The sequence below is a fragment of the Poecilia reticulata genome, chromosome 7 (genome assembly GCF_904066995.2).
Source record: "Poecilia reticulata chromosome 7, P_reticulata-male-v2, whole genome shotgun sequence".
Lineage (NCBI taxonomy): Eukaryota > Metazoa > Chordata > Actinopteri > Cyprinodontiformes > Poeciliidae > Poecilia > Poecilia reticulata.
The window spans coordinates 674,752-698,155 of record NC_088836.1 but is presented as its reverse complement, the minus strand read 5'-3'; the positions used below and the strand labels follow the sequence as shown (position 1 = coordinate 698,155).

The window sequence follows — 23,404 nt, the reverse complement described above, 5'->3', positions numbered from 1 at the left end:
AACTTTAACGTGGAACTGAGAAAAAAAAAAAACAAAAGCAAAAATGTAATTGTTAATGCATGTCACCATGAGAAAAACCTACTGAGTTTTGCTTAAAAAAAACTTTTTAAAAAATTAAAATCACACAGTTTTGTCTCATGAAGTGATTTTTTTTTTTTTTTTGTTGGTGCATGTCATAAATCTTTTCTTGCTATTCTAAGTTTTTGTTTGACTCAAAGTTTTGCTTGTGATTCTCACATGACGTCGGGGGCAGGGCCCAAAATCACAACAAGATTTCGGATGTGTCCAAATAAAATTTATGTTTGGCAAATAACTTTTTAAGTTCACGAGACAAAAGTTATCAGACAAGTTATTTAATAATAATAAAAAAATGTAACAAAACTTTTTGTTTAAAAAAAAGAAATCATTACAATTCCAAAAGTTTTGATTACAATTTTATTTATTTTATTTATTTATTTTTTTTCATTGAATAATTGGGGAAAAAATTTAACTGCATACTCTCCGAACCAGACCATAAACTTAAAGTCTGGATTTAGTTTTTTCCCCTTCATTAATGACACTTTTGTTACATACATTATATCTATCATGTAGTTCAGGGTGAGTTATTTTTAATTCTAAATTAATATCCTTGTTGGACTTTTATTTAAGTGTTATTCTCCTTCAAGATACATTTACATAACGCTAGAATAAATTAAATGTACATTATGCAGCAAAGGAAATTAGAAGATCCGACATATATCCATTATGGAGATGATAGGGGCACATCGCCCGTCCAAAACCTATTGCATAAGCGATACTGAAGAATGACTGATATCATTAGCGATACAGGGAAGAAGCTTTTTAGTTATCTTGTTTTGCTAGCAAAGTCATTAGCTAGCAGCTAGCTAATAGCACACCAACAACAGCCTAATGTCTGTATGATAAAAATACTGGATTGATAGATAAGAACAGTTTCTCCTCACCTGGCTGTCTCCTCCCGCTCAGTAGTTTTTCAGAGAAAGGCAGACGCAGAGGCCTGTCAGTGTCTGTTGTATTTCATTACGTCTCTGTTTAAACAGCGACTCCGAGCTGAAGCAGAAACGATACTTCAACAATTTCCGTCATCAGACAAGTAGCAAGTCTACTCCACTTTATTCACCAAAAACATTGTAATTTTTTTTTTCCAAAAGCTGTTCTGTAATCTGGAACGTTCGCTACGTTGAGCATTGCAGTTAGCCGCTTTATCTCACTGCGCGAGAGGCAATTGCGTCATGTGTCGCGGGCAAAAGGTCAAAGGTAACAAGGTGACCAGCTTATTATGTTGTACAAAAACCCCCCAACAAAAAAACAAATAATTTTAGTACATGTTATTATGTGTCAGAAGAGGGCTTAGGAAATAATAATGCCAAAAGAATAAATAAATAAATTGATCAAAAGGGCACTTGGGAGCAAGAAGCAAAAGGACATAGACAGAAAGAGAGTCATGAAACTGGAAGAGCAGGTTAAGTTTCCAGCCTGCATATGTGTAAAAATAGTTCAGACTATTCATTATTTCAAAGCATTAAAGGTTTAAAGAATAAAATTTAAACCTTTGAGTAATCGGATAAAACCCAGAGTAAAATACTTAAATTACTAATAATAGCTTATAATTGAACCAATAATTAATATTGGTTTGACCAATGACTGGTATTGGTTTAATTATACAAATACTTACCCTTATGGAAGTACTTACATGTGAAACAAGTAACTGTAACTTGGTATCAAATAATTAGAAAAATGGATTATTCTTGGTTTCTTTTCAGAAGCCTCAGGAATCTTTTGCAGGTGTTTAGTTACTTTGTTGATTCAGATGATGAGGTTAACTACTCGTTCAGAGAACCTTGTCATGATATGCTAATTGTTTGAGATAGGAATTTTGGGTTTTCATGAGCTGTATGCCAAAATCATCAGTATTAAAACAATAAAAGACCTGAAATATTTCAGTTGGTGTTCAATGAATCTAAAATATATGACAGTTGAATTTTTATCATTACATTATGGAAAATAATGAACTTTATCACAATATGCTAATTTTTTGAGAAGGACCTGTATGTTAACAACACCCTTGGGACTCGCCCGAGTCACTAAAACCAACCTGGTTCAATAACAAGTGCAAGTTGTAATCAAGAGAAAGAGTGACCATTAACAGGTGTGCCTTGTGGTACTAGTTGGCTGCAGGCTGTTCAGTCTGGCTAATTCACAGGGTGAAAAAGGGTGGAGCATCTGGATGGAGGTCGTCAGAAACTAGGCTAGTCTTTCTCGATGCCAGCTTAAACAGAGTTTACTTCAGTTCTGGACAGGGTAAAATCCCAGCAGATTTAGGAAACTCAATTCACCCATTAGTTGGAGAGCTGGTAGCACATCTCCCTCCTCTCAGAAGGGGAAGTAGAGAGAAGAAGGGGGGGGAGGGGCTGCGCAACAACAAAGGTCACATCAAAAACTAACCGTGTCCTTCCGATCCTCCACCTTGAGAGCATTAGAGACGCATCAGGAGGAAGTCTGCAGCAGAATCAGGGTGGCCTTCTGGTTAAGGGAGGTTATTTCTGACGGATAGACACGTATGCCACTGCTTTCAGGCCAGGTTGTCGGAGCGATGCCCCGGGACACATTCTGACCTCATGGAAAGACATGGAAAGGAAGCCAAGCAGGAGAGGCAGTGAGAGGGATGAGACAAGGGGGAGCTGCTGCTGATAAATAGTCTGTGATAAAAAAATTTTGGCTGACAATGAGGATAAGTTCTCATTGTCCTTAAAAAGGACAATGAGAACTTCTAAAGCAGCTTGAATGAACGCCAAAGAAGACAACGGAATCCTTACTGGGAAAGGAATGTGCAAGTTTTAATATCTTATGGCGGAATGCTCCGTCAAGGTCAGGGTCCAGTATCTGCCTCGAGTGGAGGAGTTCAAATATTTTGGTGTCTGAAATGTGTGGCAGTAAAACGAAGCTTGAGACTGGAAAGACTGGAAAGACAGACTAGAGGGCAAATTCTCTGAAGAAGCTGAAATATCGATCAACTGGTTTATCCAAAAAGAGCAAACTGATGCGACTCAAATTTGGTGACATCATCCAGAATGGTGGTGACTTTGTCATGGTCTGGTGTTGCCTTGCAGCTCCAGAACCTGGATGACTTGTTCAGATGAATGGACTCATGAAGTCTGGTGTAAGGTCAGCTTGTGACCAAAGCACAACAGGAAGTCTGAACAGCTCCAAATCCAAAATAAAAGCTTTGGAGAGGCCTCGTCACTATTAATCAGTTACTAAATTAGTTGAGGATTTTTTCAATAATCCATTCATAATGATTAACAGCCCTAAAGCCTCAAATATGGCTGAACGGTAGTCATTCTGTATAGAAGACGGTGTGTCAGAGCCCAATGCTGCTTGAAGTTTTAATTAGTTTTATTTCTGGATTTGACAAGTTTGACATTTTATCCTCATTAAACCATACAGCTCAACACACTGGCCTGATCCTTGCATTTGACTCGGACAGAGTTTAGCTGTCTGTATATAAGTCTACGTTCAAGAGGACGACAGTGAGAACTGAATAACAATCTTTCTAGCCTTTAACAGACCATCAGAGGCCTGAAGAACTACTGGTTAAACCACTTCTGTCCATTTGACTTCTTGGATGTAAAATATTCAGAACTGAGGACATATTAGCATTTCTACAGTATGATTCCTACATTGTTGAAGAGTCTCTTTGCCCAAATGTTGACTGAGCAGTTTAAAGTATAACAGTATTAGGATTCATGCAGCTTATAATTTAAAACGAACGACACCAAATCTCCTGGGAAGTCACATTAAAATGGCTGATAAAGGAGGTCTGGCTCAGGAAAGAAAAAGGTTCAGTGAAGCGGAGAACTTGAACAACAGATCTGACTTTGGCAAGAGAAAAAAAACAGCTTTCTGCTAGATTCATTGCTGGGTCCACAAAAGATTTACTCTCTGCTTTGCTTTTACTATTGTTAATGGTGTTGCATTTGAAAAGGGGCAGAAGTATCTGTTTCTGCTGAAGAGGGCAGCTGGACGAACATGCCAGTGAGAAATAAGCCCATCAATGACAAACCCCATGCAGCTGAGAGCAGAGGGTGCTGTTCATGTGTCATCATGGAGCAATAAGACAATCATCCAATCTGGGGAAGGAAATGCTTGCTAGCTCCACCCGATGGTCAACAAATTGCAACAAATTGCATGTCAGGTCATCCTGATTGGTTCTCTTTAAAACTTTTCAAAGCTATGGAAGTAAACACACATGGTGTGTGTCGGTACACACCATTGTTATAATAGTTAATATATGAAAAAAATGAAACCATAACCATTAGTTTCAGAATTTTTCCAAAGTCAAAACCGTGCAATGACATGTTTGTATAATCATGAAGACCCGTTTTGGCTGCAGTTCAGCATTTCTGAGTTCAGACTAGTCAGCAGTCAAACTGAATCTGGTTACAAATCACATGCAACAAATCCATAAACAATGATAAAATTTCATTTCCTGTATACTCTACAGCTGTTTTTGTTTTTTTATTTTTTTCAGATCAATCACCTAAAACTGGTGAATCACAATGTCGTTTTAACTTCATCATGTCCTAAACAAAGTTTCATCCATCGTGCTGGTTCTTTCTGCAGGTTCACCTGCAGCGTTTTCCTTGAATTAGTTCATTAGTTCTTAATGAGATCCCTGAGGATACCTTCACTAAGCAAACTGATCCCGTCTATCTACTGCACTCATAAAAACATCAGGTTCATCATTTGAAGGGTTGATGCCTCACATGTAGCAGATATTTTTTATGCACATGGAGTGGGCAGGATTACAGCAGCTTCACATACCAACGTAGGTTTCTATAATTTACCTCCATGACAAAATCCCTGTGCTTCAACTATGCCACCAAAACGTTTAACTATATCAGGCTAGCAGTAGTTTCAACTAGAGATAAACCGATCAGATATCAATATCTGTATTGATCCAGATACTGAAAACAACTCTAGATCCTGACAATGTATGTGATCCATAAAAGCAGATCTATTCAGTCTAGTTCTATGCTGACATCATGCTTTATTATTTACTTTACATTATATTTATAATTTATTATTACTCTTTTTGAACCATTTGAAAGAAGATTTGTTTGTTTTTTACATGTCTGACCAAGTTAATAAATCTATTGCCTTATCAGTTTCAGTTTCTTTATTACTTTATTATTTATTTTCCATTTGCTGTTAGACTCCTCATCACACTGACTGATCAAATTCAAGTTATTTTTCCATGTTAGCTTGTGAAGCTGTTGGTGTGTTTAAATGTGCTGTACTGCTCCAGAGTTATCAAATATACAGTGGGGCAAAAAAGTATTTAGTCAGCCACCAATTGTGCAAGTTCTCCCACTTAAAAAGATGAGAGAGGCCTGTAATTTTCATCATAGATGTACCTCAACTATGAGAGTCAAAAGGAGAAAAAAAAATCCAGAAAATCACATTTTCTGATTTTTAAAGAATTTATTGGCACTACATGGTGGAAAATAAGTATTTGGTCAGCTACAAACAAGCAAGATTTCAGGCTCTCACAGTCGTGTAACTTCTTCTGTAAGAGGCTCCTCTGTCCTCCACTTGTTACCTGTATTAATGGCACCTATTTGAACTCGTTATCAGTATAAAACACACCTGTCCACAACCTCAAACAGTCACACTCTAAACTCCACCATGGCCAAAACTAGAGAGCTGTCAAAGGACACCCGAAACAAAATTATAAACCTGCACCAGGCTGGGAATACTGAATCTGCAATAGGTAAACAGCTTAGTGTAAAGAAATCAACTGTGGGATCAATTATTAGAAAATGGAACAAGACCACTGATAATCTCCCTCGATCTGGGGCTCCATGCAAGATCACACCCCGTGGGGTCAAAATGATCACAAGAATGGTGAGCAAAAGTCCAGAACCACATGGGGGAACCTAGTGAATGACCTGCAGAGAGCTGGGACCAAAGTAACAAAGGCTACCATCAGTAACACACTACGCCGCCAGGGACTCAAACCTGCAGTGCCAGACGTGTCCCCCTGCTTAAGCCAGTACATGTCAAGGCCCGTCTCAAGTTTGCTAGAGAGCATTTGGATGATCCAGAAGATGACTGGAAGAATATCATATGGTCAGATGAAACCAAAGTAGAACTTTTTGGTCAAAATTCTACTCGTCGTGTTTAGAGGAGAATGAATGCTGAGTTGCATCCAAAGAACACCATGCCTACTGTGAAGCATGGGGGTGGAAACATCATGCTTTAGGGCTGTTTTTCTGCCAAGGGACCAGGACGACTGATCCGTGTAAAGGAAAGAATGAATGGGGCCATGTATCGTCACATTTTGAGTGAAAACCTCCTTCCATCAACAAGGGCATTGAAGGTGAAACGTGGCTGGGTCTTTCAGCAGGACGATGATCCCAAACACACCACCTGGGTAACGAAGGAGTGGCTTCGTAAGATGTCAACCCCATAGAAAATCTGTGGAGGGAGTTGAAAGTCCGTGTTGTCCAGCGACAGCCCCAGAACATCACAGCTCTAGAGAAGATCTGCATGGAGGAATGGGCCAAAATACCACCAACAGTGTGTGAGAACCTTGTGAAGACTTACAGAAAACGTTTGATCTCTGTCAATGCCAACAAAGGGTATATAACAAAGTATTGAGATGAACTTTTGTTATTGACCAAATACTTATTTCCCACCATATTTTGCAAATAAATTCTTTAAAAATCAGAAAATGGGATTTTCTGGATTTTTTTTTTCTCCTTTTGTCTCATAGTTGAGGTACATCTATGATGAAAATTACAGGCCTCTCTCATCTTTTTAAGTGGGAGAACTTGCACAATTGGTGGCTGACTAAATACTTTTTTTCCCCCACTGTATATATAGTTCAGTATATTTATGTCTGTATATAAATAAAAACAACTTTTTAAGTCAGTTCAGCTGATTTCCTGTATCAGATCGATATTGGCCGATACTAAACTTCAGGTATTGCTATTGGTACTGAAAAAGTGGATCGGAGTTTCCCTGGTTTCAACCACATCAATGCAACCTGCAGACATGTTGCTGTTTAATGCAGCCTGTAAAAAACCTGCGAGGATTTAACTGTGTACAATCTTCCTTCTCCAATTTGCTTCACCAGGTTTTAAATGACCACTCAGCTAAATCCTGACAATTCCTCCAGAAAATGGAGGCTCTGAATAAACAGGCCTGCAGGTGGACTGCAGCGCTGGGCATGCTGCTGCCCTTATTTGTGACTGTGTGTGGCATTGATCTCCAGGCTGCTCATAATGACTGACATTTGGATAAGGCCTGCATAATGAAAAACTGCCTGACAATCAGCATCAGATAAGCTCTTTAAAAGCAGTGGCAGATCCCCAACTAAGATTAGTTTTTACATGCAAAACACAACAAAACCGAGTAGAAGCAGAGAGAAAGAACGTGTCAGGTTAAAGCAAGTGCTTACCTGCGATGATGTATTTGTGAGCTTCAGTAAGCAAAGAGAGGAAAGAGGAAGAAACTTGTCAGAGAAGATTAAAGAGCAAAAAACCTCCCTTTATTGTTCAATTTTCCAATGGAAGACTGAATATGATAAGGCTGTGATGAATTATTGACATGAAGCAGATGAAAATGGATCAATAGAATCAGTACATAAAAATAGAGATACAGTACCTATTTCTTCCACAGAGTCATGGTGGCGCTATTGAGCTGCAACACTCTTCAGGGTGGAAGTGTTTATTGAGCGAAGACAGGTTTATTAGCTGTTTTTAGTATCAGCTAGAAGTATTAGTTAATGAGTGAAATTTAGTTTGATTCTGAGCAGATCAGATTTGCTGTTATCCCACTAACACTCAATCATTAATATCTGAAAAACAGCTGCAATGTAGACTGATTATTTTGTAAAAGTAAAATCACGTTTAACTGCAGAACTGTGTAACATCAACTGCTCACTCCTCTTTTAAATGATTAATAATGATCCAACACAGCAGAGAGCTTTCTTAAGGCTGTTGTATAATTATAACAAACTAATTAATGACTTCTTTAAAATATCAACATTAATCTGAACTTTTTCCTTCTGTATGCTGAATTGAACTTGGTTGTTATTTTGCTTTTTCTAAATGGCTGGTTAAAAAAAGGAAATTTTGAAATATGCCAAATTTACATTTTGAGATGAGCAAAAAAAATCTAATATTGTTTAAAATGCAATATAATTCAGAAAATGTGTAAAAGTGATGCACAGTAATGCTTTTCACTTTCATTGTATTAACTGTTTTGTTTTTGAGTAGATTATTGACTAACTTATTACAAAAATTACTTTGTTGCTCTTGGACAACAAGTGTGTGTTTCAAAAGGACCACTGTGGACAGAAACAACAGTGACAAAGTTCATCATTACAATCTCTGAAAAGCTCTTGCTTCACTTTCAAGTAAAAGAAACTAAGGTGGTAGATGAACAGCAGAGCTCCTCTTAAAAGCCATTGTTCAACATAAGCTGCAGGAGAAATACACTGATGCAATAATGGAAGTGAGTCCAGGTTGGATGGGATCAGCTCTGATTGGATAAGCACAAACGTTGTCCAATATGCCATTCCTTCTGTAGCCACCGAGCTACCACTGCTTTGCAACTTTCTAGTCGATGGACGAAGCAGTTCAATGCATCTAGCTTAATCTGTTTTTACTGTTACTGATGTATAGAAACTTTATTTAAAACAAATAAACAACACGTAGCTTGGTGTTAGTGGGTGGAGCAAAGCCTGGTGGCCCGCTATGAAACTGGACCTCAAAAACTGTGAAAATTAATTTATGACTGAACCTTTTGTCCCCCAGTAAGTGAAATCAAGATTATAAAACTGTCTTTTACATCTGGTTGTATTTTTCTAATATTGAGATAGTGCCATAACTTTCCTTATTTAAAATAATATTAGTTTATTAACAGTGTGCTTCAGTTTTTAGAGAATTTCATCAGAAAAGCAAAGACCTCTCCATTCAATAGAAAGAAAAACTAAAATAGATCATTATTTTATAATAAGACAAAACAATATATGCTCAAAGTTTTATGTAACTCTTATGGTCATTTGCAGCTCCAGAAAAAAACAAAAGGTTTATAATTTTTATTCCCATAGTGCAGTAAACAGTGGGTGTGATGAGTTTTCATGTTTTCTTTATTCTTGTGAGATTTAAGAGAAGATGACTTCATACAGTAGATATACCGTGTAAAGTTCAGGAAGACGCTTTTTTTTATAAATGTCCCTTAAACATGTTAATGAGCTCATGCCTGTAATTCCATATAGAGATAAGTCTCTGAAGTGTTGCCTGTAAAATCTCCCTGAGTCCCAGTCCGTCCCCATTTACCATCCAGGGTGTTTCCAGCATGTCAAGCGACCACCAACCGAGCTACTATTTAACCATGAGGCGGTTTCATCAAATCTTGTTCAACCACCCAAATAACCGTCAACAACCCAAAAGCCCTCCCCGTCATCCTGCACAATGAGCTCTGAAAGCGACTAAACATCTGTTTGGATTGTTTGTCCTGGGGCAGTTCTACCCGGTGTCAGCTCTTCTGTCGCTTCCCTTACACCACTTTCTCTACTCTTGTCTTGATCCTCTTCATTCCACACTGAGGTCTTTAGGGGCGCACAGTCTATTATCCCAAGATGAAGCTTAGGACAACTAAACGTTCCAGAGGAGTGGCTATTTATCCGAGCTGAATGACGGAGAAAGAGGGGAGTGTGTGTTTCTGGCCTGGCGTTCCCATATCACTTAGGCTAATGTGATTAGCTCAGCCAGTGAGGGAATTCATTTAGTTTGGATTGTGTTGGTCTTAAGCGATTCATGTCAGAGAAAGATGAGGGAGAAAGTAAAGGGAAGTGTCTGATCAAAGAGCTTCCTCTTCCTCACAAGCTCACATGGATAAAGAGAAAAGCGCTGGAAGCAAAATTTGCTGCCTAGAACCAAAATTTGTGAAAGTGCCCCGCACAAACAATGTTTAATGATTAGAGGTGTAAGAAAACACAAAATTTACCCAGCAATTCCTTTCACACATGCTAAGTATTTACTATGCCTGTTAATTGGTTAATAAAAGTTAATTAATTATCAATTAAGTCATAAAAACAACAAAGGAGACTTATTGTTTTGTTTTTCTTAGACACACTTTTTAAAAGTGCTTTTTAAAAATGCTGAATATAATATATCTGAAGTGAATTACAAATATTCATTTTTAGTTTGGAACATCCACTGTTTGAAAAAGAGCACAAAAAATTTTATTCTCTGTTTTTAGGAAGGAGAAAGTAGAGAAAGTAATTGTTTTAAGTAAAGGTTCAGAAGACTGTCACTGTTCCTGCCATCAGAGTTCAACAAACTGAACAATATTAAATTTGACTTTTAAAAATGAAGAAAAGAGCTCTGCAGAAAGCACCTGAAACACAAAGAGTTAATTATGATGACGTTCAAAGCAAAATATGAAGCTCATGAAAAAGAACGTTTTAATTTAAGTTTGGCCATGACTTCCTGCAAGTGAACTGAAATAAGCAGGGCTCTCAACAAGTCTTATCAAAACATAAAAATGCTAATGCTAACTTAGCCTTTTAGCAAAATACTCCATCATGAAAGAGAACTAAAACATGGAAATATTGAACTGTAGCTGCATGAGTTAAGTCATTTTTTTTGTAGCAATATGTCTCTCAAGTGATGTGCTAAGATCATTCTCCTGCCTTTTTTTAATGTTTCATTGAAAGAAAACTGGCTTTTCTTTATTAAAAGTGCAGCAATGAATCTCAGAACAGTATTCAATCAAATGCCTGTTTTTTCCCAAAAAATATTTAGCAACCAATACTGATAATTTGAGGATTTACTTTTGAACAAAAGGTTAATTGGTTAAAAAAAAAAAAAAAAAAAAAAAAAGGGAAAAAAAGTCTGAATTTGAAAACAAAATCTGTAACATGGTAAAGGTTTCTACGTTCAAGGACAAATTGAACACAGCATGAGGCAGTCAGTGCTGAAGAGGGCCTCAGCATTTCTTATTGTGGGTACTGAATTACTTTCTGCCAGCAGCCACACACACCCACACACACGCAATCAGGAGAGAAGTTGCAAATCACCAACACTTCATCAGGAATAGGCCTGTCGCGATAAACGATAAATCAATTAATCGGACGATAAAAAAACCTATCGAGATCATTTTAATTATCGTCTTTATCGTCTCTTCCTGCCTTTTTTTCTTTCTGTTGATGACGCTGAATGAAAAAGGCTAAACTCCGGTGCTCTGCACTGACCCTCCCTTCCTCATTTCCTTAGTCTAATGCCCAGCGGACACTACAAGAGTTGTCGGCCCATTTTCAAACCCTGAGAGACACATTAGCCGACAGAAATCCTAGGTATGACGGTTCGATCGGGTTCGTCGTGCCGTGTGGTGTCCAGCCACATGGGCACAAAATAACGGCTGCAAGTCCAGTTAATTCATTTTAAAATCAGGCATTAATTAATGCTTTACTAGAATCTACCTGTGATGCATGTGACTAGAGTCAGCGTAAAGTCCTGACTGAATGAAAATCATTATAACCTATTTATGTTACCTTAACGAAGAACAGCTGAAAACCTATCGGGTTTATCAACTGCGGTATCAATTTGGCTCCAACTCCTCCCCTTGTCATTTCTATATTCTTTGCACGAAACTTAAAGAAATATTAATGTTGTTTCCACATATCATCTCCGAAGGGTTGCACAGTGTCAGCTGTTTGGGATTCCCCTCCATAATTTCCCCTCAGAAAGCAGGAGGAGAATCCGCGCTCTGATTGGTTACCTGTCACATTCAGCATTAAGCTCCCAGTCGGGGAAAACCCCTGATTTAGATCGGAGCGGCCACAACAATCTACCGTAACCCACCACACACCACAGGATGATCGGTTAGATCGGCCAACAATCTAAGATTGTCATAAGGGGAAAATAGGGGCAAAAAATGGTGTAGTGTGAACTATTGCATTAGGTAGTCGGATGTGCCGGTTTTTTCCATTTAAATCTAGTGATTGCTGAAGGGCAATACAGACTTCATAATCTGCACTCTTTTGGTTGAATGCAGTATTTATTTCCACTTTGGCTTTATGTTGTTTACTTTTTATTCAAGTACGTTTTTTGTTAATGGAGACTGAGAATCCATTTTATTTTTGTTTTTGGTTGTTTTGTTTATTTAGTTTATCAGTTCCAGTGTTACGTGTTATTTTGAAAATAAATATCAGGAAATCGCATATATTATTAGTCATTTCCATTAAATCAGTGTCAAAAGGTCTTGAAACAATATTATCGTTTATCGCAATAATTTCTTTAGACAATTAATCGTCCAGCAAAATTTGTTATTGTGACAGGCCTAATCAGGAAGACAAACTTTGTTCCAGAGGTTTCTCAAGAGCGTGTTATCACAAACAGAGGTTACACAGAGGCACAAAGAAAAGTTTCCACTTACTGCCAGGTTTTTATACACACACTTGTTTTTTTCTATTGTAAACTAAAAATGATGAACAATCTCCAAACCTTTAGTCAGTTCTGTGTTTTTCTAAAGGGAAAAGAGTTTTGTTTGCATGCTGGTTTGAAAGAATCTCAGCTTCTTTCAGGATACCATCCTATTCAGCAGAGTCTCCGTCCTAAGAAAAGGAAGCATTTCACAGGCAGGAAGAAAAATGAGTCATCCCTCCCTCCTCCTTTGTGTTTTGTCAAGTGCCTCCCTCTGGCTTCTGTCTTTATCCTGGATGGTTTCTGGCAAGTCAGTCTTTTTACTCTGAAATCCTGATTCCCAAACACTATCTAAAAGATGTATTGTTGCCTAAACAACACAACATCCATACAGAGTTAACATCTTTTCCCATGATTCATTTGCTCTGACTCTAAGTGACAGTGGACCTCCAGGCTGGATGGTGAGCATGAGAGCGTCTGGTCTCTGAAAACCAGGAAGAGGGAGAGGAGTGAGGAGAATGCTGAAGGACTTGGACTGACTTGAGGTTTTTCTCACAAACAGGACGCTGTGGGTTGTAAAAACGCTCCATCAGTTTCCAGCTGTGAGGTGTATACAGCTTTTCACTGCCTCCTCCTTTTCTCAACAAACTTGAATAAATAGAGGCTGAGAAATGGGCCAAAGGGGAAGAATTAAGGGAAGGGAAGAGTTCCTCTGGTGCCTGTTTACCTCCTGCAACTCATCCTTCATGAAGCCCTAATTTACACGGTCAACTCTGCCAAACAAGCGCTGATTAGAAGAATAAGCAGGACTTGCACTGCAAACCCAGCAAAGGCTGGGTTTGCCTCAGCTGATGGGAAACGATTGAGTTGATGATGTCATGCTGAGGAAGTTTCAGCATCTTAAAAAGGAGCAGCATTATAGATTTTCCAGGCATAAAGTGCCATTTTATAGCCAACAAACTGCTGCCTTCAGTTCCTATAAAATGTTTTTATATCAAATAAGACTTAACAGATGTGGATGCTCAGTTCCACCAGCTGTTTGCTAAATGCTGCTGGCTAGTCTGAAGGAATGCAATCATTTGTACAGCTGATGATGAAATAACATCATAATGATATAAAGCTCATTGCTCCTTTAAGACATGAGGGTCAAAGTCAAGTCACAGTTTATTTATGAAGCACATTTACTAGAGCAGTGGTCCCCAACCCCCAGCACCGGTCCGTGGACCAATTGGTACCGGGCCGCATTAAATATTTCCTTTTTATGTATTATTTGAGTCTGGAGGATCTTTTAATTTGAAAACCCTTTAACTGGATTCTCTCGGTTACTTGCGCGCCAACATTGAGCCCACAAGCAGCAAAATGAGTAAGAAACAGATCAGATGTCTTTGGAAAGTTTCTTTGCGAAGGGGAAAAGGCCCAGAGAAGAGACAGGAGAATGGATTTATCCCGGACCGGTAGGTGACTCCCACATTACAAGCCGCTCTGCGTAACATGCGGCGACCGGCTGCTAATGAGGCTATGAAGCTTCAAGCTGCTTCACCACGTAGAGACCAAGCAGGCTGTGGATATAAGCAACACTTCGGGTGTTATTGTCTCCCATCACTCCCAGATGGGACCGTCTGGTTGCAGGGAAACAAGCTCAGGGCTCCGTTAGTCAGTATCGTGAGTTAAAATTTTCACGAAAGTAAAATGTTCGTTTTTGTGGCGCATCTGTATCTTATTTTGAAGGGATATATAAACGTTACCATAGCGACCAGAGTCAGAGCGTTTGGTTGAGAGGAGATGAGTGGAGCTTGTGAGTCTTAAGTCTGGTTTAGACGGAAAGATTTAAGAATTGTCGGCCGATTCTCCAAACCTCTGTGACCACAGAGCTGATAAAAGTCCAACAGGTTTGATCGGTTCGTGTGTCCAAGGCAGGAGCAACACGAACCGATTCCAGTCACGAACATCCCGATTCCAGAGGATAATCCAGTAAAACCCCCAACATAGCGGGAATTTAGAATAACCAAACATGGATGACGATGTAGAAGCAATAGTGATAGTTTGTGGAGTATTTTTAAGAGATAAAAGACGTAACAAAAAGAAAAGGCGGTGGATAAAAGATGACGGGAGCAGCCGCTCTATTTGCTGCACTATGATTTGGAGGTGACTATGTTTATTCATAGTTAACATTTTTAACTGAATAAACATAATAATGACCTTTACATATAATAATAAACATTTCCACATATCATCTCCAATATCCACCGGACTCTCAGTTGCGCAATATGTCAGCTGTTTGGGATTCCCCTCTGTTCTTACGTCACCGCGCTTTTTGATTGGCTACCTGTCACATTCAACAGGTTTCATTCTCGTTCCCAGTCAGGGAAAACCCCACAGGCTGTAATAAAAGGGCAAAGACAACCCAAATAGGGCATATTCAGGATTTAGTGGGAACACCAACATGCAAGCCTTATTTGACTGTTCATCCCTCACCCCCCACACCTCCGGCCACCAACAAAATTTCTAAGTCTTGACCGGTCCGCCGTAAGAAAAAGGTTGGTGACCACTGTACTAGAGCCTCAGCTCAACAAAGTGCTTCTCAACAAACATTACAGGTAAAAAAAATAAAATAGAAAATTAAATTAAGTTTAGTAAAAATAAGAAGTGCATTTAGTGTACTGCAAAGGGCTCCAGTGGTTTGCAAAGGTATTCACAAAAAGTATCAACACACACACACAATCAGGAGAGAGGTTGCAAATCAACCTCTCAACGACCAACAAACTAATTTTATAAAGAAATTTTACCACTGGAACACATTTTAAAATTAAATACGACAGAAGACAATAAATGAGACAGAAAAAAACATGCAAATAACAGAAACCATAAATTAAATGGATTATGAAATCTGTAAACAAAACCGCCCGTCGTAAAACATCACCAGAATGGAAATGGAGCACATTTTAATTTATCATTCGATTCATTGATCAATTTCTTGTTGCGACAGGTTCCGTTATGAAAATCCAGTAAAATGTATTAAAATTTGTGAGTATAATATGATAAAATGTGTAAAAGTGTATGGGTTATTTAATGGATCTTTACTGTATTAACTCTGACTATAAACCAAGTACTTAACAATGCCGATCAACATTATTAGACTACTTTTTAGATTCCTGTTCCTCCAACCCAGAAATGGAATTAGACCAGAGGATACTTAGCAACGCTGAACATACTTTAGATTATTAGATTATTTCTCTTCTTTTTCTTTTCTTTGGTTTGTTATTTTGTTTGCATTTCCTTTTAATTCATGTAAAGCACTTTGAATTGCCTGGTTGCTGAAAATGTGCTATATAAATAAAATTACCTCATTGGCTCTCAAAGCCACTTAAGTTTCATGCTGAGTGATTTACATATGCAACACAGACAGTGTGATTATAAATAGCAAGCAGGTGAAAATGCAAAAGCAGCCTCTTTTCACTCGGCCAAAGTCTTCTAGCAATAGTGTCATTTCACAGCACAGAAATGCTGCTGCAGAGTAAGCCTGCCTTCATCAATCTGGTGTTGGACATTAGAAACATGGAGGACATTATGATCCATAGACCTCTCCATGAGCCAAACTGCAAGCAGAACGGACTGACGTCTGAAGCCTTCACTGAAAAAGTCCTGCCAAGACACCCATCAGACAATATGGTCATGCCCGAAACTCTTCTGGTTGTTCTGAAACATCTGACACTCTAGACGCCAATCTCTCTCACAAGTCATCAGGAAGATGAAGTCAAGATGGGAAGGAAGTGTTGACCTTGTGCTGAGCCAGGCAGTGAAGGAAACTTAGCAGCCAATGGCAGCACATGGAGGAGTGAGGATGACAGATCCCACATTCCTGACATTCAGAGAGCCAGCTGACTCAGTCCTGAAACCTGCAGGCCGCGGCCCAACAAGGCTCTGGGAGCCACAGAGGGAATCAGCTAGACTAAATCCAGCACCAGCACTCTGCAAAAAAATACTGACTCACAGAGACACCACCAGCAACTCTGGAGACCAAAAACAAAAAAGATGTTCAATACATCAAGATGCAGACATAGACGATTCTGATTCCATTAACAAACTTAAAAATTCAATAATCCTAAAGTAATTATGTATTTACCAGGCTCAAAGTGTCATTTTACAACAATGTTACCTTCAGTTGTAAAAAAAAAAAAAAAAATACTGTATATCAAAATTTTCTCTATCTCTTTAAGAAGCTCCTGCTCTGTCTGAAGCTCCACCTCCAGCAAGTCATCCCAACATGGCTCCTCTCTTAACCCTTTGATAACATTTTTAGCAGCGTTGCTAATTAGCCAGCCTTTAAAGATGCAATGAGCTCAGCATATGCACCTTTAAGGAGCAGCGCCACGAAGGCAGAGCTAGATTCAACCCAGCGTTTTGCACAGCTTAACAGTTGCCATGGACATTAAGGGATTTCTCAAACATGCAAATTTAAAGTTATCTTTAAATGAACATGTGTTAACACATGTATAATGAAAGCCAATAACACACAGACACTTTGTTCAGAATATTTTGTTGAGATGTCCTAACATCATGTCTGTCATTCTTTCTGGTGGAGATTGTTTTGCTGTGAGACGTTTGTAAAGCCATCATCACAGATGAGCTGCAGACGAAGGACCGTCCACTGCAGACATGTCAAACTCAAGATATTTATCTCCTGCTTCAACCTTAAGACACCACCTAAGGAAAAATAAATTACAACATTCCGACTTTCAGAAACATCTTTCTAGAAAGACTTTAGTTTTCCAACAAATAAAATATGATTGTTTATGAAGCTGATCTCACAGCTATGCATGTTACTGTTCTGACCGAGACGCATTCGTCATGTGGGTTAGCACCTTGAGTTCACCTCTAAGCACAGACTTAGCCACTCTGAGTCTTGGCCTCCAACAGTCGGGTCGAGCTTTGCTTCCTGCTGTTATAAGTGACATCACCGCCTGGTCTGGCCAACCCTGCAGCTTCAGTGTATTGTGCTCCACGTTTCAACCAATCAGAGACAGTCATCATTGCTGTTAGCCAGAAAAACCAATCCATTATCGGCTCTTACTGAAAGAGAAAACAAATTTTAATTTGGCTAGTTGACAAAAAAGTAAATGAATCCGAAGAAGAGGAAGAATTGGACGGCGAGCTTACCATCTGAGAACATCAACGATCTGTCCAGATGAACCCTGTTAAATTCTTAATAATTATCCAGTAAGGATTAAGGAATCTGGAAAATGTATCCAGTAGCAGGAGGGAGAAAGATCTGAAAAAAAGACTGATGCAAGCTGAGGTGCGTAAGCCAGGAGGCAGAGAACATGAAGTACCATGTCTTTGGCTCTGAGCAGAACAGAGAGATTATAATTCCATTCATGTCCAACAGAAAGGCAGACTGCTACATCAGATCAGCTGCAAATGAGCAGCTTACTTATAGCTCTTACTGAAGACTCAGAATTCAGGCTGGAGCAGTGGTGGAGAAAGTACTCAAAAAATGTACTTCAGTAAAAGTACAAATACACAGACAAAAATGTACTCAAGTAAAAGTAAAACTACCACATTAACATTTTACTTAAGTAAAAGTAAAAAAGTACTGGCTTTTAAATATACTTAAGTAATAAAAGTAAAAGTACTTGCTGAATGGATTACCTAATCACTAATATCATTAAGTGAATCGATCATATTTAATTTTAATACATCAGAAATGTGCCATTTTAATGAACAATGCCACAGAAAAGGAATGTTTTTATTGTGTTTACGCTGTAACATAGTTTAGACTTAGATATGTGATTCTATGCATCATAATTTCAGGGATGGAAACATCTTGTCTCCTGTCCAAACAGCATAAACTTAACTTTTGTTGCCACCAGTGGCTTTTATTTTGAAAGAAATCCAACTGGCAGGGGAGGACATGGAACCAAGGAGTCACGTAGCAGAGTTGTAGTCTAGACCATCGAACCCAAGACAAGACCAAAACCAGCACCCCATGCTACATGACACAATAAAATTAAGTGCACCTATCAAAATTGTTTCTCAAATTGATCTGAAAGATCCACTTTCCCATAAAACACCTAGATATTAAATACTTAAGAGCTGAAATAAATTTAACCAGTATCAATTCAAACTCTTCTTCATTCTGTTTTGCTTTCATCTCTCTGCTACAATCCACAGAGGTCTCGTCATCCCTAAAAGAAATAACGCCCTGGGCGGTTGCCCATGTTGCCCCTGTCAGAAACCACAACTGTCTGCACTATTAAACACAGCAATTAACGCTAAACAACGCTCAACTATGAACACTGTCCAAGGTGCAATAAGCAAGAAGTAACCAAGCAGAAGGAGGTGACTTTTCTCATCCTCCCTCCTGCTGCAACGTCTGCCACCATGACAGGTGACGAAAACAAAGAGTAATAAGCATGCTCTGTGTTCTTACGTTGTTGTTTTATTTATTCGCCAATTAAATAAATAAATAAATAAACATACATATATGAAATAAAATAACTGCAGTGTACGCACGCAGTGAGGCTTCAGTCCTATTAACCTTAGTAAAAATCCGTCCAGAAGAATCGGATCGTTCCTGAATGTCTTATTACTATATTGCACTTTGGTCACAGCGTTGTCCCATATATGCGACACCTCAGCCAACACCTCCACACAGTAATTCAGTGTATGAGTGACAACTTTTTTCATGGCAGATGCAACATGTGTCTCAGTTCAGCTAACTTTGCTAACATCACGTCCACAGATCTTACCTTTCTTTGAGCTTTCCTTCCAAGTGACGCTAAAAGTTGGACGAAGTCTCGCCGTCTGTGAAAGCGAAGCGCTGCTGATTTTACATGTCGCCATATCTATGATTTATGCACCGATATTATATTACTGACGATTAGACAGACATATTGTATCGCTCAGAGGAAACCACTGCGCATGTCTGGAGCTCCGCGTGGGAGTAAAGGTGGAGGTGATGGGTGACAACAGACACTAAGTCACGTTATTGCTCGGATTTTACGGCGCCACCTCCCTGAACTTCACATTTTAACGGAAAAAAGAGCAATGAGACTTGGATGTAACGAGTAACGCGACAGTTTTGTAGAAATGTAGTGAAGTAGAAAGTACAGATACTTACTGTAAAATGTAGTGTAGTAAAAGTAGAAAGTATCCATTATTAAATCTACTTAAGTAAAGTACAGATACACGAAAATTGTACTTAATTGTAATTGTACTTACAGTAACGAAGTACTCGTACTTCGTTACTTCCTACCACTGGGCTGGAGCTCATTCAAAGGCTGTTTCACTATATGTTAATGCTAAAAAGAGGAGCGCAACCTAAAAATAATCTTTTTTCAGTTTTTTGATTTTCTTTGGAACTCAAACGCAGAAAGAGTCTGACAAACATAAGACAGGTTAGCAAACAAGACTCTGGCAACAATGATTTGTCAATGGAGTGACTGGACCAGGAATTACTTAGACTGGGAGAGTGATTGTTGAATTATACACAGGTGAGTAAATGAGGTGAGAGAATCAGCTGTGATGATTAATACAAAACACAAGAATACAGTAAAATATAAGCAATGACCAACCTTAAGAAATCTTACAGCTGTAAGATTTCAGCAGTCATGAAATCTTACAGCAGATTTCATGACTGTAAGATTGGCCCACCATTACAGACTAGTGGGCCAGTCTGTAATGTTTCAGTAGAATCTTTAAGAACTTCTGAGGAAGAAACTTTAGATAAGAAGAAATACAAAGTTTAGTTAAAGAAATGTAAATCTTGGGGCTAAACATAGACCAACATAGATTCAGATTTAATTGTCTCCTTGACCAAAAACACCAAAAGCACTCCAGGGTTTACAACAGCAGAAACTTAATCTAGTTGGCTTAATTTTTTAAGAAAATATACCAAGTTTTGTCAAAATCCTAATGGTAGCCAAGTTAATGCCATCCAGAGTGAGTGACCAAAAAACCAGTTTGTCCTTCCAAAGCTCTGGTTCATAGATCTCTGTCCTTTAAAATCAGAACATTAAATATCTTCTTGTCTGTTCTGTCTGTATTTTGACTGAATTCATCTATTCTGTGGAAATAGCTCAGTATCATCAGCATAACATGAATAAACTAAAATCTGTTGATCAAATATCACGTAAACTAGCTGAATCCAAATCCCAAACATTTTACTTTTATTCACAACAAATCCATACTGAATTTTAATAAATGTTGAACACAGAGTGCATGATTGCTCAGAACATTGATCTGGCTCTAAATTCAGGACATCTTTGACTGACTTCAAAAAGTATTAAATTTATTACAGGCTTAGCTTAACAGATATATTCCAAGTCAGACTGTAAATTCACAGCATCTGTTGTTCACACATTTAATGAATATAATCCAGCCTTATGAGAAGTCTTGGTGTCATTAATATCCATAAATGTCAGAATGTTTGGTCATTAGACTCCGTCTCTCTGTTCCTCAGTGGAACAGAGAGTGAAACTGGCAGTCTTTATCTTGTGAGGGCCTAGTTAAAGCTTGCAGAAGAAAGGTTGCCATCCATCTTCATCCCGCCTGGCATGTGCTTCAGTCACTTCTGCCCTTGGTTCATCCTGCGTCTTCCTGCTTGTATTGTGAGTGTGAGTGTGTTGTGGTTAGTAAGGTTAATGAAATGCGTCCACCTTTCTTCCTCTTTGAAATGAATGTGACTTCATTAGGCTGCCTTCAGATTCAGTGCAACTCTGTCCTCATAATATATGCACACACACACACACACACACGCATGCACACGCGCACACACACACACACACACAGTTTAATAAAACAGCTGCCCGGTTCTGGTGTGATCGACTGGCTGGTTTAATTATCTGCTTTGAATTTGAGTAAAGTTTTACGACCTTTGTTGAATCAGATGGAAAGCCTCAGATGTTTGGACTGATAAAACAAGAGGTTTTCTGGGATTCGTAGTGTTATAAATGGTTTCTACACTTTCATTTGGTTCTTCAAAGGTCAGGACGGATATTACTGGAGATTGGTGGACAACCTGAGGATCCGAAGGGGAAGGATTGATATTGGCATGCCATATGTCTTTTCTTTGTATTTTTCTCCTCTTGTTGTCTTTTTATCTCTCTTCACCACTTCCTCTTTTCCTTTCATCTCAGCCTCCAACACATTTCAGGTCGTTGGGGAAGCAATCGTCTTAAGTGTTTCTCTGATGAGAAACCTTCATGTGAACGGCTTGGGGAAGGAAAGCTCTTCAACCAAACAATGCATAAAAATCTGATTTCACTCCCTTTTCTTCTGGAACTGGCTGTCCTTTAAATTTTGCACAAGAAAAAGTCTATTCTTCAATTTCAACCTAAAATAAAGAAATATCAGCGACAAAGGAAATTTGATGACTTGGGGAATTGATGCGAAACCTGATGTCAGAATACGTTTTGATTTTTGCATCAGACTATTTCTATTCCCACATGGAACAAATAAGAACAGAAGGGAATTCTTAAGTTCAGGATTAAAGCTGATTTTCAAGAATATATCAAATACATTTTGAAACAACTTGAAGGGTAAGGGTAGGCCTGTCACGATAACAAATTTTGCTGGACGATTAATTGTCTAAACAATTATTGCGATAAACGATAATATTGTTTCAAGACCTTTTGTCACTGATTTAATGGAAATGACTAATAATGCATGTGATTTCCTCCCATAGATGGATAGACTTTATTTTCAAAAGAACACATAACACTGAAACTGATCAACTAAATCAGTTCCAGTGTTAATGGATTCTCAGTCTCTATTAACAAAAAACGTACTTGAATAAAAAGTAAACAACATAAAGCCAAAGTGGAAATAAATACTGCATTAAACCAAAATAGTGCAGATTATGAAGTCTGTATACTATATTGCCCTTCAGCAATCACTAGATTTAAATAGAGAAGATGGGCACATCCGACTACCTAATGCAATAGTTCATACTACACGATTTTTACCCCTATTTTCAATCTTCTGACAATCTTAGATCGTTGGCCAATCTAAGATTGTCGCTGGTGATTTCGTAACCGATCATCCTGTGGTGTGTTACGGTAGATGGTCGTGGCCACTCCAATCTAAATCAGAGGTTTTTCCCGACTGGGAGAGTCAACGCAGCCTGTTGAATGTGACAGGTAGCCAATCAGAAAGCGCGGATTCTCCTCCACGCTTTCTGAGGGGAAATTACTTATGGGAAATCCCAATAGCTGGCACGGCACGACCCGAAGTCCAGTGGACATTGGAGATGATATGTGGAAACAACATTAATGTTTATTCAACATTTGGTGCAAAGAATATAGAAATGACAAGGGGAGGAGTTGGAGCCAAATTGCTACCGCAGTTGAAAAACCCGGTAAGATTTCAGCTGTTCTTCGTTAACGTGACATAAATAGGTTATGATGATTTTCATTCAGTCAGGTCTTTACGCTGATTCTAGCCACATGCATCACAGGTAGATTCTAGTAAAGCATTGATTAATGCCTGATTTTAAAATTATTTTGTGCCCATGTGCATGGACACCACACGGCACGACGAACCGATCGAACCGTTATACCTAGGACTTCTGTCGGCTAATGTGTCTCTCAGGTTTTGAAAATGGGCCGACAACTCGTGTAGTGTGCCCTGGACATTACACTAAGGAAATAGGAAGGGAGGGTCAGTGGAGAGTACCAGAGTTGGAGCCTTTTTTCATTCAGTGTCATCAACAGAAAGAAAAAAGGCAGGAAGAGACGATAAAGCCGATAATTAAAATGAGGTCTATAGGTTTAATTTATTGTTCGATTAATTGATCTATTGTTTATCGCGACAGGTCTATGTAAGGGTATATAAAAATAATATGATATTGCACATTCTTAGTCATCCCACACCTGGAAACCTGGGCCTTTCAGAGAAATACACCTGGACAGGTTAGATACTGCAGCTTTAAGTAGAGGTTCGGTGTG

At 38.6% G+C, this 23,404-nt stretch overlaps 1 protein-coding gene across 10 annotated transcripts in view; it reads right to left on the bottom strand.

Annotated features, from left to right (window-relative positions):
* agrn (agrin) overlaps positions 1 to 23,404 on the bottom strand; it is a 464,513-nt gene that overhangs the window by 330,472 nt on the left and 110,637 nt on the right. For 8 of the 10 annotated variants that reach the window (XM_081608532.1, XM_081608541.1, XM_081608536.1 and 5 more), the window contains exon 3: positions 7,484 to 7,504. The exons of the other annotated variants lie outside the window; for them this stretch is intronic. In XM_081608532.1, the coding sequence (XP_081464658.1) occupies positions 7,484 to 7,504 (21 nt within the window). The remainder of the gene's footprint in view (positions 1 to 7,483; positions 7,505 to 23,404) is intronic. 10 annotated transcript variants of the gene reach the window in all.